The sequence below is a fragment of the Rhincodon typus genome, chromosome 18 (genome assembly GCF_021869965.1).
Source record: "Rhincodon typus isolate 14 chromosome 18, sRhiTyp1.1, whole genome shotgun sequence".
Classification (NCBI taxonomy): Eukaryota; Metazoa; Chordata; class Chondrichthyes; order Orectolobiformes; family Rhincodontidae; genus Rhincodon; species Rhincodon typus.
Window position 1 is genome coordinate 53,094,243 of NC_063349.1, and position 18,392 is coordinate 53,112,634.

The following is an 18,392-nucleotide window of genomic DNA, read 5'->3' on the forward strand; positions in this document are numbered from 1 at the left end:
GGCCTGCTGTGTTCATCCAGCTCTACACCTTGTTATCTTAGATTCTCCAGCATCGGCAGTTCCTACAAGCTCTGAAATCTGTGGGTATCGGGGTCAAGTTTCCACTGGTTGGAGTCATACCTGGCAAATAGATGGTTTTGTGATGGAGGTCAGTCACCTCTGCTGCAGGAGTTCCTCAGGGTAGTGTCGTTGGCACAACCATCTTCAGCTGCTTCATCAATGACCTTCCGTCCACCATAAGATCAGAAGTAGGGATGTTCACTGATCATCGCACAATGCTGAGCACCATTCGCAATTCTTCACAAACTGAAGCAGCCCATGTTCAAATGCAACAAGATCTGGACAATATCCAGACTTGAGCTGACAAGGGCCAATTAACATTCACGCCACACAAATGCAGGCTATGATCATCATCAATAAGAGACAAACTAACCCCCGTCCCTTGACATTCAATTGTGTTACTATCGCTGAATCCCAATACGAACATCCTGTGGGTTATCATTGACCAGAAACTCAACTGAATTCACCCCATAAACACAGTGACTACAAGAGCAGGTCAAAGCTGGGACTACTGTGATGAGTAATTCACCTCCTGACTCTCCAAAGCCTGTCCACCATCTACAAGGCCCAAGTCAGAAATGTAATGGAATACTCCCCACTTGCCTGGACGGTACGGCTCCACCAAACTCAAGAAGGTTGACACCATCCAGGACAAAGCAGCCCGCTTGATTGGCTCCACATCCACAAACACCTTCTCCTCTACCACCGACGCTCAGTAGCAGCAGTGTGTACCATCTACAAGTTGCATTGCAGAAATTTACCACAAATCCTCAGACAACACTTTCCAAACCCACAACCACTTCAATTTGGAAGGTCAGGGGTAGCAAATACACGGGAATACCATCACGTACAAGTTCATCTCCAAGCCACTCACCATCTTGACTTGGGTGGCATAGTGCCTTAGTGGTTAGCACTGCTGCCTCACAGCACCAGGGACATGCGTTCAAATCCTGCCTTGGGCGACTGTCTGTGTGGAGTTTGCATGTTCCCTGTGGGTATCCTCTGAGTGCTCTGTTTTCCTCTGACAGTCCAAAGATGTGTATGCGAAATTGCCTCATAGTGTCCAGGGATGCCTAGGTTAGGTGTATTAACCATGGGAACTGCAGGGATTGGGTAAGGGGATGAGTCTGGGTGGGATGCCCTTTGGTGGGTTGGTGTGGGTGTGTTGTGCTGAGTGGCCTGTTTCCATACTGTAGGGATTCTATGATCACCATTCCTTCACTGTCACTGGGCTGGAATCCCCTCCTTATGGATATTGTGGGTCAACCCACAGCATGTGGATTGCAGTGGTTCAAGAAGGCAGCTCATCACCATTTTCTCAAGGGCAACTAGGGATGGGCAATAAATTCTGACCAGCAATGCCCACATCCCACAAATGAATAAGGGCAAAAAAAAATACAACAGTATGGAGCAGGGCATTGGTGATGCCACAACTGTGTACACTACTACAGCTGTGTTCTGTATTGGTTTTCTTACTTAAGAAAGCATCCGAAAGTGGTTGAAGCAGAATTTTTAAATATTCTTAAGGCAAGGATTGGTGTATTTTTGATAAGCAAAGGGGGTGAGTTACTGGGGCCAAATAGGAATGCAGAGTAATCAGCCATTATTAAATCTTATTAAATGATGGTGCAGGCTTGAGGGGCCAAAGGGCTTACTGTTGTTCCTAATTTGTACATTTGTATGTTTAGTTAGATGGTTGCTCAATAACATATTATAGTTATTCATTACTGCAGCCTACCATACTTCTACTGTTCACAATGTGTAGTGGGCAAATTGCATTGGCAGGAAGAGACAAAACATACAGAGGGAAAGGCTGCTGCAGTACACTCCACATTGTGATCCAGCCTGACACCTACATAATTTAGTGCATTTTTTGAATGTTAAGAACTATAATTTGTCTGCAACCGTTCTGATCTTCTTGACTTGTGTTGCTACTTGACATTGCATTATGAAACTGCATTCATAGATCTCTTAGCTCCTCTACCCCATTTAGTTCCTTACCTTCTAAGGAAGATGTGACCGTCTGCCAAAATGAACCAGTTCACACTTCAATATGTTCATTTCCAGTTGTCCTTTATCCCTCCGTTCTGAAGGCCGTTTTATGTCTTTTGGTGTTTATCCAGCTACACCCCTTGCCCCATTTTGTTATCAGTTACAAATTGTAATACAACACATCTGATTTCTGATACTACCTCATTTCTGCAGATGGTAAACAACCATAGTCCCAGCACAGAATCCTGGGAGCACCCCTTTCTCCCTGTCCAAAAGACCAACCTTTAAATCTTAGTATCTGTTTTCCCATCGTCTGTCAATACATTCTATAATCGGGTACCTGAGTCCACACACCCTAATCTTTGTCATTCATTTCTCTTATGGCACCTTATCAAAGTCTCTCTGAAAAGCCTTATGTACCACACCAGTATATTGTCCTTCTTCATGTTATTTCTTCAAATAATTCAGTAAGCTTCAATAAACATTACGTTTCTTTTTAGAAATCCATTATATTTGATAATCTCCTTCTTGAGGTGTTTTGCTAACTGATATTTTTCTAATTTACTTTCTAACACTGCTATTAAGTAAGTTGGTCCAAGCCTTCCTTAGTTTTATCTCCCATACTGAAGATATCAACTGCTTGAGCTGTTCTCCAGCCCTCTAACACTGTGTTCCTTTTTCTGGTGAAGTTTTACATGTGGACTCAAGTCGAATACACGTGTTTATTTTGTATTCGTCAATGGAATGTGGGTATTGCAGGCAAAGCCAATGTTTATTGTCCATCTTGAATTGCCTTTGAGAAAATGGTGATGAGCCACCTTGTTGAACCGCTGCTCTCAATGTGGTAATAATGCTTCAATAGAGCTGTTAGTTAGGGATTTTGAAGGTTTTGATCCAGTGACAGTGGAGGAATGCTGATAAATTTTCAAGTCAGAATGTGGGTATGAATCAGAGGTGAAAATTGCAAGTGGTGGTGTTCCAATCATCCTTTGCCTTTGCCTTTCTCTGTTAAGAGAGAATGGGTTTGAGAGATGCAATCAAAGAAGCTTCACTGAGTTGCTGCAGTGCATCTTGTAGATAGTACACGTGGTTCAGTGATGATGGAGAGGGTATAAAGTAATGAATGGGGTTTCAATCAAACAGGCCGCTTTGTGCTGGGAGATGTTTAGCTTCGTGAGTGTTATTAGAGCTGTACCCATCTAGGCAGGAATGTATCCCACTATACATCTGACTTATGCCTTGTATATGATGGACAGATAGTGGGGAGACAGGAGATGAGTAAATTACTGGGAAATACTCATCCTCTGAACTGCAGTTGTGGCCACAGTAGCTGTGTGCCTGGTCCACTTCAGTTTCTGCTTTTCAGTGACTAAATTGATCCTTTTTTTTTCTGAAAATTTCTAGGCTTTTGCCCTAATTAAAAATAAACAATAAACAGGTTTATTTCAATGTAATCTCTGCACATTGTTCTTGAAATGCTGAACATTTTTGTTAAATCCTTTGCAGTTCTTACGTTCAGCAAAATTGTCATTCAGCAAGCATACAGAATAGATGCTCCTAACCTATATGTTTACATAGTTGTACGAATGTGTTAGTCCGAAACGTCAGCCTTCCTGCTCCTATGATGCTGCTTGGCCTGCTGTGTTCATCCAGCTCTACACTTTGTTATCTATGTACGAATGTGTTGTCAGCTTTTCCGCATCTCTCTTACTAAGAGAATATTCTGCTGCAGAGAATCATCTGCACATTCCAGCAAACCAGAGCGATTTAGTCAAGTGTTAATTTTGGGTTTCTTGTCTTCTGCGTCTTTAACTGAAGTACTATTTCACTGTTATTTTCATTAATTGCACAGAAGAAAACAGATTATTAATAGAAAGTTTGATCTTGCTCTGACTAGCCAAGAGATGACACATTTCTTTTAAATGTGCTGTTTCTCCTTTCACTGAGTAATGCTGTCATGTGTCAGTCTGAACAGGTTGAAGTAACTGCAAGACCAAATTGAAAATTTTTGGTTAGACATCTGCAATTTTCCAAAGGCTGAACTGGACGTTGGAATGGATAATCTGGAATCTAAAGATAGCAACAATTCTGGTGGCTCCAAACTCAAAGACTCTACACTGGGTGGACTGCAAAGGTACACATTTATCATCTACTTTTTGTATGCAACATAATTGCAAATGTCTTCACATGATTTAATCATTGTTGCCTATTCTATTTATAATTTGTATAATAATATTCATATCAGATATCAAATTAATTTTATTGAAATGAAAGTACCAGTGTATCCAAAATTGTACAGCTTTAGATTCTCAGAAAAATTAGTATTGCAACATGGATACTGACTTAATCATTTTTATCAGAATTGCTTTGTTTATTATGGAATGAGAATTCTCAAGTTATTTGTTTCTACCTGACAACCATGCTAAGGTAATTAATATTTAGAGAGTTGGATTTTTTTTAACTCATTCATGGGATGAGGGCATTGTTGGCTAGGCAGCATTTACTGCCCAAATAGCAGTTAAGAGTCAACCATATTGTTGTGGGTCTGGAGTCACAGCTAGGCCAGACTGGTAGTTTCCTTCCCTAAAGGATATTAGTGAGCCAGATAGATTTCTTTTTCCCCCCCTGACAATCAGCAATGTCATTATTAGACTCTGGAGTCTTAATTCCAGATTTTTATTGAATTCAAATTCCACTGTTTACCATGGTGGGATTTGAACTCAGGTCCCCAGAACATTACCTGTGTCTCTGGATTAACAGTTTAGTGATAATACCACTAGGCCATCACCTCCCCCCCAAGTAAACCACATTATGGAGGATGTATGTTGCGTCTTTTTCAGTTATGTTTTCTTATTAGAGTTTTAAAACAGTGATTTAAGACACTGTGGTATATGATTTAGTATGTTATGTTAGAATTGCCAGTTCCCTTCTGAAAAAATTAAAGGATTTGTCCAAGTTCAATGTTATATTATGTCATTTGCAATCATTTAGGGATGTCTAAAATGCAGTTTAACCAATAATTAGGGATGTTAAAAAAAATTACACTGTGTAATAGAACATGAATTTAAGTGATCTTTTTATTTTGGTGTTCCAGAAAATGTGATGACGCTGATTTTGAACGTACAGCATACCATACAAACAGTGATGAAGGAGAGAAGGAAAATGTAAGTAGCCATTGGTCTCGAAAAGCAGGCTGTTGGAACACATTTGCCACCTTCAAAGGGGAGGTTGCAAAGTCTGGCAGTAGTGACATAGATATTCCTTAAGGGAATGGTTGTATTGCAGTTATATTACCGGACTAGTAATCTGTGGTATTTCCCCAGATGATCACTTGTCGGTATTTGCCACCTCTACCTGTCTGTGGTACTGGATAAGGGTTGTTTGAGGTAGTGTGCTCCCACCTTTATCTTTGCTTTGTCTTGGGCCTATCTAGTGATTAATGGTAGAGGATATTAGTCTGCTTGAAACTTGTTGGTCTTCCCACGTGAAGAGTGTTGCAGACTGCCCCATTCCAAGGTCAAGGACTAACTGCTGAGAATCGTATTAAAGCTTGGGACAGCTGCTGCTAAGGCGCAGTGGGAAAAGATTGCCTTCTGAGGTCTTTCTGCCAAAATATAATGGGGGCCTGTTATGTTTTGCAACATCCTCATAGCCTTAATGGTAATGTAAATAGTTTCCTTCCATATTTTTAAAATGCCTTGTTTTGTTGCAACTGGATTAATGCTCTAATGAGGAATGTCAAAATTCCACTGGATTTTCTGCAAAGTCTGGATTCAACTGTTTTGGATCCTTTGTACTTATTTATGGATAATTTATGAATAAAGTATATTTTTGCAAAAAAAAAGGGAGACACAAGTATCGAACAAAGAGGCACTGTTTGGAGATGATTAGAAGGTTTATTGAATGATAGCAAGAAGTACAATATTTGGTCAGGAATAATTACCAGGACCTTAGGGAGCTGGTACAGATAGATGCTCACAGACTGTGCGTGACATCAGTAGAATGGGTGGATCCAGTGTAACATGAACATTAACCCCTTCAGAGCCATTACTTTACACAACACAATGCAGAACCCTGGACAAGCAATATGGGTGTCATAGAATCCCTATAGTGTGGAAAGTGGCTGTTCTGCTCATTGAGTCCATACCAACCCTCCAAAGAGCATCCTACTCAGACCCTATCACCATACTTACCTTGGCTAACCCACCTAACCTGCACATCCCTGGATGCTGCACGGCAATTTAGCATGGCCAATCCACCTCATTTGCACATCTTTAGTCTAAGGGAGGAAGCCAGAGTACACCAAGGAAACCCACACAGACACGAGGGGAACGTGCAAACTCCACACACAGTCACCCCAGGTTAGGATTGAACCCAGGTCCCTGGTTCTGTGACGTAGCAGGGCTAACCACTGTGCCACCCTGTTTTATGGCTTGCACATTAATCCACATGGTACTCTGATAACGGGCAAGGGACCCAGCAAAGCTAAGGATGTGAAAACACTGTCCTTCTTAACAGTGAGGTATTATTTCAACAAAAGAACCAAGAGTCCTGTCTGACAATCAGATCAGATTAACCACCTGGTCATGACAAGGGTTAGGAGGTCATGGGAGGAATCATGTTTGAACATTCCCCTGTTAGTGAGGGACCTGGCAGTGAATGGGACAAGAGGGAATTTGTAACTGATCCAGCAGAGAGGTGTGAGGGAGATGCTGTACATGTTTATGAAGGTGAGACACTGCACTTAATTGGAATGTAGGAGGAGAGTTTCTACATTATCGCAGAATGGCGAGATTCTTTCAGTGATCCAGTGAGTGGGAGACTCTGTAGATATTTGAGGGGTAGGAGAACTCGGCATGTAATCAAGGTATGGGAGGATTGTGTAGATGATCCGGGGTGGAGGAGCCTCTGTAGATGAATGGGGAATACAGAGTTATTGATATTCTGCTCATTTCTTTTACTGATCTTGAAATCTTGGGTCATGTAGACCTGTGTGCTGCCACCAGCTAAAGCACCCTTCCAGCAGCACAGACTTTAAAAAATCCTCAACTGTGTTCAGTAAGACCTAATACAATTAGCAATCCAAATTCACATAGAACAGTGCACATTGTAATTGCTAGCTATCTTATAAAATGCACAAAAAATGTTGCCCTAGTGCTAATGTTATTTTATGAATCCTTTTCATTATTGTGTAACTTGTTCACATATGTAACACAAATAGAGGTTATAGCATGTTCTTTATAAATTATGTATCATGCAACAGAAAATGGATTAACCCTTCATGCAAATCAAATATCTAGTTGAGATGTTACACTGAACCTACACTATAATGTTCAGTTTGCTATTATAATTTAGTTACATGTCATGTAATTTATAATGTTTAAAATTCTGATGAACATTTAAGATGTAATTGTGTCTATTTACACACGAGAGGCTTGTTGAGCCAAATCCTATTTGTTAGACAAAGTCACATTAATGTTCTCTCTGTTATCTTCAGTATGCAGGATCAACTTCCATGTATATGTCTGTGTTTAACCTGAGCAATGCTATCATTGGCACTGGGCTCTTAGGCTTGTCGTATGCAATGGCCAATACAGGGATTGTACCATTTGTGTAAGTATCAAATGTAATTGTTATAGTTCATACCTTTGGATGATCAAATTAACAGTTCCTATCATTTTAGTACAATCAGAAAGAAACATGTTCTGTTCAAACCCTCACCTCACAGCATTACTTTGTTGTTTGGTGAAGAGGTTATTGTATTTTTTTGTGATTGGTAATGTTTGCTCATTGGCAAGTTTTATAATTTTTGATACCATTGCTTTGAATCACAAACTGTATCTGAAATTTTCAGAATGCATTTTCAGGTGTTGTGTAGATCAGGCAAATCGCATTCACAGCTCTGTGCAAACAATTGCTTGCTTGCTGGTCCTGCATATGGTTGGAAAACCTGTGATGTTTTGGGGGCGATTCTGTCTGCTCAGGATCGAGAACCACCTTGGGTGTGGAAACACTAAATGTCTCAGGTGTAAAGTCTACTGACAAAGTATGGCAGCTTTTCTTTCTCATGATGAATTACAACAAGGCATCTTTGAACTGCGTGAAGGCCAGTCAACACATGGCGATCCACTTTGCTGAATTATACCATAGCATATCACAGGTAATCCTAGTAAAGCGAAATAATTTAAAACATGTGTGAAGGTTAAGTTTTAATTTAATAGAGAGTATTCCATTCATTTAATTTCTGAATATGTTAATGAGAAGTGCTACTTGAAATTTACTGAACTGTTGCAGAGATGCTGATTTAATCAGTAAAATGCTTAGCAGATGATAGAGTTGTCAACACACATATAAGAAACAAGTGAAGATTAATGAATCTAAATTATTTGAATGTTGAGCATCTTATTAAGTAACATTAAACCCAAAGCCAGAAAGTCCACTTAAACTTTTATCGTTATGAAGTACGTAAAACAAACAACACATCTTGCTATTTATGGGCAAAGTGAAAGCCTGTATTCAGAGCTTGCCAACAGATTATCGTAACTGACCTTGAACACACTTGGCTAGCTGCAGACATGCTGTTAATTCTCCTTCAAGAATGGGATTAAATGAAGGTTTATCTCTTTAAACTTACCATTGTGACTAGGCCCTCAGTGGAGCTAATGCCATCAGGTCACCTACGCATGTCTGTTATTGTTTTAAGAATGAAGGTGGTGAAAAAGGCTGTTTAGCCTATCTATTCTGATGTATCGAGGATCCCATGACTATCTTTGACAATTTCCATATTATTGCCACTTCCTTTTGCTGAACCTAATGTTGAGCCAGTTCTCCTCTTAATGTTCAAACAGCTCCATCTGTGATTTCACTGTAACAACTCAGAAGGCAGAATCTTACTGACAGAACTGTGAAAAATGCTTCAATGTATTTATATTCTAGGAACTAAATTGGCATCCCATAGTATCTTATTTGGTTTTGTGACTGTTATTCAAATCAATACTTCTAGTTTAGTGTTTGTTTTAAAGCAGCTCATTTTAATATCAAAATGGATGTGTTAGCTCATGGTTATCAGCTTTAACTACCATGCAAGATATTTATATTCACCTATTAAATGTCTATAAATCTTTATAAATAGAAATATTAAAATAGGAGCAGGAGTGGGCTATTCAGCCATTGAGCCTGCTGTACCATTCATTATAATCATTGCTTGTTATCCAACTCTGCCAAACTTGTTCCCGCTTTCTCCCCACACCCTTTGATCCTTTAAGCACTACAAATTATGTCTAATTCCTTTAAAACACGCAACCTTCTGGCCTCAACCACTTTCTGTGACAGGGAATTCGCAGGCTCATCACTCTCTGGATGAAAAAAATTCTCCTCGACTCAGGCCTAAATGGCCTATACCACCAGCACCATCCCCCCCATCCAGGTTCTGGACTCCCCCGTCATTGGGAACATCCTTCCTGTATTTGCCCTCTGTAATCGTGTTAACATTTTATAGGCTACTATCAGATCCCCCTCATTCTTTTAAACTCCCGTAAATATAATCCCGACGATCCAGTCTCTCTTCATACATTAATGCTGCCATTCCAGGAATCAGCCTGGTGTGGCACTCCCTCCAAAGTCAGAACATCTCCACCAGATGTGGAGACTTAAACAACACACTAGGTACGGTTTCACTGATGCCCTATGCAGTTGCAAAAATACATCCCTGCTCCTGTACTTGAATCCTCTACTATGAAGGCCAACATACCATTTACCTTTGTCACTGCCTGCGGCACCTGCATGCTTACTTTCAGCGCCTGATATACAAGGACACGCAGGTCTTGTTATAACTCCCCCTTTCCCAATCTGTTGCCATTCAGATAATAATCTGTCTTCCTGTTTTTTGCTACCAAGTAACCTCACATTATCCACATGATACCTGATCTGCCATGCATTTGCCCATTTACTCATCTTGTCCAAATCACATTGAACTATCTCTGCATTTTCGTCACAGTTCACCTACTCACCGGCTTTGTGCCATCCACAAACTTGGAGATAGTACGTTTAGTTCTCACACCTAAATAATTAATATGTATCGAGAACAGCTGGGACCCAAGTACAGATCCTTGAGGTACACTATTATTCACTGGCTGCAACTCAGAAAAAGGCCAGTTTGTTCTTACTGTTTGTTTCCTGTCTGTCAACCACTTCTCTATCCATGTCGGTGTACTCTACCTCCAAAATTGTGCACTTCAGTTTTACATGCTAATGCAGTGTTCTACTAACTCTTTTACTTTCTTTCAGAGATTGATATGTATATAGCCTGCAAACATAGACTGTCTGTTTTTAGTATCTTGATCAGAATTATTTGTCAATATTGCGAGGAGCAGTAGTTTCAGGGCAGAATGTGATGTACTAATAAACATATAAAACTGCCTATTTAAAACTGTGCCATTAATAACGAATGCATTTACTGTTTCCCTTTATTAACTCCTGTTATCCATGAATTATTGCCTACAATCATGGTAAATGTTCTTTTCCACTATAGCCCAGTGCCTTTCTCTTGATAGATATTAGTGTGATTTGGGAACAATTGGACCTATGTTTCTGATATTTTAAATTAATTGTAAAGATAGCAATTCCCAATCATCTGCTCTAGTTGATTCAAAAAAATCAGTGCTCCCAGTGAGGGCCAGCCCTTGCAGGGAATGTATTTTGGTTCTTTGTGGCTGTGCCTTGGATGAATAACCCTCCACGATGGGAATACTGTATCAGATAATCATCATAATTGATAAGCAGTGAAAATTTACACCTTTCTTTCGTACAGGCTGCATTGCCTAAGCTTCCTCCTGAACATATTCCAGATTTTCATCTGATAACTATTCAAATGCCCCAGTTTTTAACAATAGTTTCATCTGTGAATCTCTATTTTCTACATGGAACTTAAGGCATATAGATGCATCTTTGTTAAAAGAAGGCTTATCATTTTTCAGTGGTGAAGGTGTCATAAAAAAGGTGTCAGTACTAATTTTAAGGAAAGATATTAATGTATTAGAAATAGTTCAGAGAAGGTTTACCAGACTAATCCCTGAAATGAGCAGATTGCCTTATGAGGAAAGGCTAGACAGCCTAGGCTCTGGAGTTTAGAAGAGTCAGAGGTGATTTAGTTGAAACATATAAGATCCTGGGGGGAGTTGACCAGATGGATCTTGAAAGCATGTGTCCTGTTTTTGGCAGAATCCAAAACCAGGGATCATCATTTAAAAATAGGAGGTTATTAATTTAAGACAGAGATGAGGATCAAAATAAAAAATCTGAGTTTTGTGACCTCTTGGAATTCCCTTCCTCAAAAAGCAGTCAATGCAGAATCTTTGAATATTTTTAAGGCAGAGGTAAATGGAATCTTGTTTACCAAGCAAAAGAAAGATTATTGGACGATATGTAGGAATGAGGTTAAAATAAGATGGTGCTGCAGGTTCAAAAGGGCCAAATGGCCTACTCTTGTTCCTTGCTCATGTGCTCATAAAAAATGTAATATTTGCACATACCTCTTCTTTTTCTGCTCTCTAGCCTCACTGCTTTTCAGGGGCCCAATTGTTCTTTGTCTGTTATTAACATATTTAAATTTTGTGTTTTATTATAGCTCTTGCTCCTTTTTATATTTCTCCATACTGTTTCTGGCAATTTTAACATTTTGATGCATCACTTGATCTCTCATCCTTCCTGTTCACAGTCATAGATTCATACAGCACGGAAACAGACCCTTCGGTCCAACCAGTCTATGCTGACCATAATCCCAACCTAAACTAATCCCACCTGCCTGCGCTTGGCCTATATCCTCCAAACATTTCTTATTCATGTACGTATCTAAATGTCTTTTAAACATTATAACTGTACCCACATCCACAACTTCCTCTGGAAGTTCATCCCACACATAAACCACACTGTGTGAAAAAAAATGCCCCTCGTGTCTTTTTTAAATCTTTCTCCTGTGTTCCTTAAATTTTTTTAAACTTTTTTTTCTCCTATTTGGGCCTATATTTGATCAGGTTGAAGGATTTGACTTGTTTTGATTGATTTGATTTGATTTGTTATTGTCACATGTATCAAGATATTGTTTTGTGTGCTATCCAGATAAATAATACCACACATAAGTACATCAGCATAATAGAACAGAATGCAGAATACAATGTTACAGCTACAGAGAAGGTGCAAAGAAAGATCACCTTTAAGAAATGAGAGGTCCATTTAAAAGTCTGATAATAACGGAGGAGAAGCTGTTCTTAAATCTGTTGGTACATATTTTCAAACTTTTGTACCTTTTGTTCGATTGAAGAGGGTGGAAGAGAATATAACCAGGGTAAGAGGGGACCTTGATTTTGTTGGCTGCTTTCTGAAGACAGCGGGAAGCGTAGACAGAGCCAGTGGAAGGAAGGCTGGTTTTCGTGATGGACTGGGCTGTGTTCGCAGTTGTCTGTAGTTTTTTGTAATCTCAGGCAGAGCAGTTGCCATTTGCTGTGATGCATCCGGATAGGACGCTTTTTATGGTGCATCTTTAAAAATCAGTAAGAGTGGACATGCCGAATTTCCTTAGCCTTCCGAAAAAGTATAGGCATTGCTGTGCTTTCTTGATCATAGCATCAACATGGATAGACCAGGACAGCTTGTTGGTGATATTTACTCCTAGGTATTTGAAGCTCTCGACCATCTCCACCTCAGCACCATTGATACAGACAGGAGTGTGTCCATCACTCCACTTCCTGAAGTCAATGACCAGCTCCTTTTTTTTGCTGACATTGAAGAAGAGCCCCTAAGGTCTCTCTCTCTTTCTGACTCTATCTCATTGTTGTTTGAGATCTGATCCACTACAGTGGTGTCATCAAATTTGTAAATGAATTTGGGGAAGAATGTCGCCACATGGTCATGAGTGTAAAGGAATATAGGAAGGGGCTGAGTACCCAGCCTCGCAGGGCACCAGTGTTGAGGATTATTGCGGAGGAGGTGTTGTCGCCTATCCTTACTGGTTGCGGTCTATGGGTCAGGAAGTCAAGGATCCAGTTGCAGAGGGGGAACAGAGTCCAAGGTCTCAGAGTTTGAAGATAATCTTTGGTGTTAAACCAAATAACTACTTGCTTATATTTCATCTGCATTTTTCAAATATATCCTCAAAAGCATTCTGTTTTTGGTTGACATTTTCCTTCCTGTGCGTTTTCTCAAAGTGTTCTTTCTATTTTAAGTTCACAACCAGCCTGCCTAAAATTTAGCTGTTTTCTTACAAATTAAGCTGGTGCTGGCAACCACCAGCTTTTTTGGCTAATACTGATGACAGTTGTCAGGATGCCTTTGTCTTGTAGCAATCCTACACACATACACAGTAACAACACAGAAAGTAAGAGGCTGCTTGTTGAAAATTGCTATCTGTGAGCTCATCATTTCAGTCTGAAATACTGCACAACTTCCTTCCCATTGACTCAATAGTTGACCCATTCACAGTTATCAATGAAAATTATCCCAAATTACTTAACATATGAACAAGGATCAAGAGCAGGCCACACAGTCCTAGACCCTGCTCTGTCATTCTGTAAGATCATGGCTGATCTGATTTCAACCTCAACTCTACATTCCTGCTTACCACTGATAATTTTTCCCCTTGGTCATTAAAAATATATCTGTGCCTTAAAAATATTAAAGATTTTGCATCTACTGCCTTTTGGAGAAGGTAGACTCACAACCCTCTGAAAGAATATTTTTCCCTTACCTCTGACTTAATTGGGCCACCCTTATTTTTAATCAGTGTCCTCTAGTTCTAGATTCTTCCACAAGAGGAAACATCCTTTTTACAATCACCCAGCCAAATCTACTGAGGATCTTACATATATCAATTAAGTCACCCCTGACTCTTCTAAACTCTAGAGGGTCACCTGTGTAGCCTTTCCTCATAAGGCAATCCGATTATTCCAGGTATTAGTCTCTGAACTGCTTCCGACAAATTAACATAATTCAGTAACTATGGTGAACAGTACTATACATATTACTCCAGATATGTCTCACCGTTGCCCTGTGTAACTGAAGCATAACCTTCCTACTCTTGTTTTCAGTTCCTTTCACAACTAAAGAAAGCATTCTGAGTTTTCTTGATTACTTGCTGTACCTGCGTACTAATCTTATTCAATTCCTGTTCTAGAACAGCCAGAGCTCTCCGCATCTCAGAGCTCTGCAACCTCTCACCATTTAGATAACATGTTTCTATTTTATTCTTGCAGCTATAAATGAGCGATTTCATACTTTCCCACATTGTACTCTACATGCTTTGTGTGTGTGTGTGGTTGCTTTACTGACCTGTACCTAGATTTCAACTTGAAATTGAACCACATTTGATCTTTTACTGTCAATGTGAATACTTTACTGTTTGGAGTGTCGACACTTCCAGCATCATTGCTTTGTAGCTATTTGTGGGTTTTTTGTCCTTATGTTAGGTTTAACACATAATGTAAGTGTAATTATAAGGTGCAAAACAGTGTTTTAAAAATAACAGAGGCAGCTACTATTTCATGATAAAAGTAAATCCACCGACTTCTGCTTGTGACAGTGTCATGGTGGAGATTTTCTCTGTACCTTTAATCAATAAGTCACTATTCCAAAATGCACAACATTTACAATTGACAACCAAATTTAGGAGCTATCCTTACAGAGTAGCACCCATTGACATTTTATTTCATCTTCACCACATGTTAATCCAAGGGATGGGATTACCAGTTCATTATAGAATCAATCCAATTTTCATTAGCCTGAAATCAATGTAGAATAGGAAAGCCATGTGCTCCACCACTGAGGGCAAATCTGTGTGTCTTTACCAGTTGTATCCAGAGAGAAGATCAGCATGTTGCATTGTAAGGTACTTGTTAGACCATATCTGGAGTACCATGAGCAGTTTTTGTCCCCTTATTTAAGGAAAATATCATTTCATTCGAGGCAGTTCAGAGAAGGTTCTCTAGGATGATCCTTGGTATGGAGGGATTGTCTTATGAATAAAGATTAAACAGGTTGGGACTCTGCTCACTGGAGTTTAGAAGAATGAGAGGTTATGTCATTGAAACATATAGGATTCTTAAGGGGCTTGACAGGGTAAATGCTGAGAGGATGTTTCCCCTCATGGGAGAGTCTAGGATCAGACGGCATCGTCTCAGAATAAAGGGGCACCAATTTAAGACTGAGATGGAAGGAATTTCTTCTCTCTGAGTGTTGTGAGTCCTTGGAACTCCTGGCCACAGAGAACTGTGGGGACAGAGTCCCTTGTATATTTAAGGCTGAGGAAGATAGATTCTTGATTAGTAGGGAAAATGCGGGCAAGTAGGCATGAGGAATGTTGGATCAGCCATGATTCTGTTGAATGGTGAAGGCCTGAGGGGCTGAATGGCCTACTTCTGTTCCTTTGTTTAATCATCTGTAAGGACTGGTGTCCATTTGTAACCTTTATGTGGATTATACATCCTGTAAACTCCTTGGATTGATCATTGCCTATTGCTGGTGTCAAGATCGGACCTGAATATTGTAGCTGGGGCCTTTAGACCTGTAACAGTACTGCATAGGAACAGACCCTTCGACCCACCATGTCTGTGGCGACCATGTTACCATTTTGAAATAGTCCATCCACCTGAAAATGGTCTGTATCCCAACATTCCCTCCCCCTTCCTGTGTCTGTCTAAATGCCCCTTAAATGTTTGAGACAAAAGTCTGTCTCCCACTGTCTTTCTGTGTTGCAATGTGAACAAAGTCTCAGATTTTACGATGTAATTCATTAGAGCAAGCAGTTATCCTTGTGCTGCACTACAACAAATAATACAGACTTTCCACTTGGCTGATATTTTGTCCTTTTAGTAAAGAAAATTAATAGATTTGTATCATGGAATTTGGAGTATTTTGTGTCGAATAGGATACAGTGTTAAAAGTCTGAATCATGGTTGCAACACACCTCAAACCTGCCCATCTTCAGTTTTAATGGCGATAGGATGAGAGTCAGGTGATTTCCACACCAAGGAGGCAGGTTTACACATCATTGACGATACAGAGCATACATGCCTCATTTTTATTGACTGCTTGCAATTTGACACCAGAAGGCAGGGTTCCTCAGGCCTTGGAAAATCTGTCATCCAAACTGAGCCTGAGAGGGAAAAATTACAGTAATAATTGGAAATGAACTTTCTAGTCATACTAGACTTCCAATTGGAAGTATACAACACTGCTGAGACCAGTCCATGTCATTTGATGGTTTTTACTTTCTGTTTGTGCCAGCAAACAAGATCAGCAAGTAAACACCATTTCACTTGCCTGCAGAATCCACTATGTCTGCTTGGACAGCCATCAATGACCAGATTCTTCTCTGGCTCCCCCTCCCACCACCTATTACACCCTCCCCAACTAAGTCCCCAGACTTCCCACTCCAGCTTTCCCCAGCAACCAGTTCCAGTTACTGTTCCCTAGTGCCTGACCTATCCCTAGCCACCATCACGCTTACCCCCCTAAACCCGCCCCACCCTTGTATTACTCCTTAGAATCAAAAGCCTGGTCCCTGCAGTCAGAGCACAGACCCGTGCGGTTAGGGTCTGGAATGCACTGCCTGGAAATGTGGTGAAGGGAAGTTCTATTGAGGCATTCAAGGAGGCATTTGGTGATTAGTTGGACATAAATAATGCACAGGGATATGGAGGAAAGGCAGGAAATTGGCGCTGGATAATAGAACCAGAATGGGCACGATGGACTGAATGGTCTCCATCTGTACCATAACAATTCTGTGGTCCTGCAGTCTTCTGCAAGCTATCTCCCGACACTGCAGAGTGAGCCAGATGTCCAAGTCCCACATGTTCTGTGCCCCAGTACCGACCTGAAGTGAGAACCATAGGTCTACTCTCTCATTAAAGAGAGTCTGGTGGTGGTTTAATCTGAGGATTACCTTGCACCTATTGATTGGATGTCACAGTGGCTCAGTGGTTAACACTGCTGCCCCATTGTGCTAGAAGGGCAGATTCGATTCCAGCCTTGAGTGACTGTCTGCGTGGTGTTTGAACATTCTCCCTCTCTCTATGTGAGCTTCCTCCGGTCTCCTCCCACATTCCAAAGATGTGCAGGTTCTGTGGATTGGCCATAGTGCCCAGGGATGTGCAGGCTAGGTGGATTAGCCATAGGAGATGCAGGGTGGGGATGTAGGTCTTGGTGAGATGCTCTTTGAACAGTCAGTGTGGACTGGATGGGCTGAATGGTCTGCTTCCACACTGAAAGGATTCTATTCTATGCTTCTACTGTAAACACACCAAGTGAGTTAAAATTTTTCTTTGTTTCAGAAATTACAATCTGGTCTCATAGCTTTTTCTTTCACATTGTATTAATGAAAAGAAGTTCACCAGAATGCAGAAATAGCCCTTTCAAATTCATCCAAAGGAGAATTATGGCAATTATTTGGCAGTGATTTTAACTTTAGCCAAAAGTAGAAATTGTTCAATATCAAATCATCCACTTGCCATATATCTCTTTTCATTTTCATTTCAGAAAAGTGAAATGAAATGGGTGGTTGTTTCAATATTACACATTTTGACACCATTGTCCTAAGTCAAAATTACCCCATGTTTTCTAAATTGATTGTTAAATGAGACATGTTTTCATTCAAAGCTTAAAATAGGGCAAGTTTAAAAAAAATTGAGCAAGTGCTGCGTAGCTTCATTCACGATTTAAGCAGAATTTGATTCATTTATTTTCTTTTGCAGGTTCCTTTTAAGCATTATCACCATGTTGTCACTTTATTCTATTCACCTTTTGCTCCAGATTTCATTTTTAGCAGGTAAGACAAGTTAAGTTTCTGTCAGTGTTTGGCATCACAATTAATTGCTAAATTGCTTGGTGCCTTCATCTTTCCATGCTATGGCAAACTACCACTAAAACAATCTTCAGTTCTGGCTTTGAAAATTGCTGATTCATTTTGGCCATATGTGGCAGATACTCACATATTTTAAAATTCCTGTCAGGAAGCACATTGGCTACATTTGGAGTTGCACACATTTAATATATGACAATGGACAAATGTATGTCAGAGTCTAAACTTTCTACATTTTCAAGCACCACAATAAAAAATATTTTTCATGCTGTCATGTTTTTGTTTTTGATCTGTGGTGGTGATTGGAATGAGGGTCAGGTGGATCTCATTGAATATGAGATCCTTGATTAGGGCTGGTAACTTGGGCCAATCAGGGAGCCCTGGCTGACAGATATAAACAGGAGATTCAGAGAGATAGTAGGAACTGCAGATGCTGGAGAATCCGAGACAACAAGGTGCAGGGCTGGATGAACACAGCAGGCCAAGCAGCATC

General features: G+C 40.2%; 1 protein-coding gene across 1 annotated transcript in view; it reads left to right on the forward strand.

The window, feature by feature from the left end:
* LOC109912914 (sodium-coupled neutral amino acid transporter 1-like) overlaps positions 1 to 18,392 on the forward strand; it is a 152,311-nt gene that overhangs the window by 17,632 nt on the left and 116,287 nt on the right. The window contains exons 2-5 of the mRNA XM_048607952.1: positions 4,019 to 4,186; positions 5,147 to 5,216; positions 7,550 to 7,665; positions 17,793 to 17,866. Coding sequence (XP_048463909.1) covers positions 4,107 to 4,186; positions 5,147 to 5,216; positions 7,550 to 7,665; positions 17,793 to 17,866 — 340 coding nt within the window. The 5' untranslated portion in view covers positions 4,019 to 4,106. The remainder of the gene's footprint in view (positions 1 to 4,018; positions 4,187 to 5,146; positions 5,217 to 7,549; positions 7,666 to 17,792; positions 17,867 to 18,392) is intronic.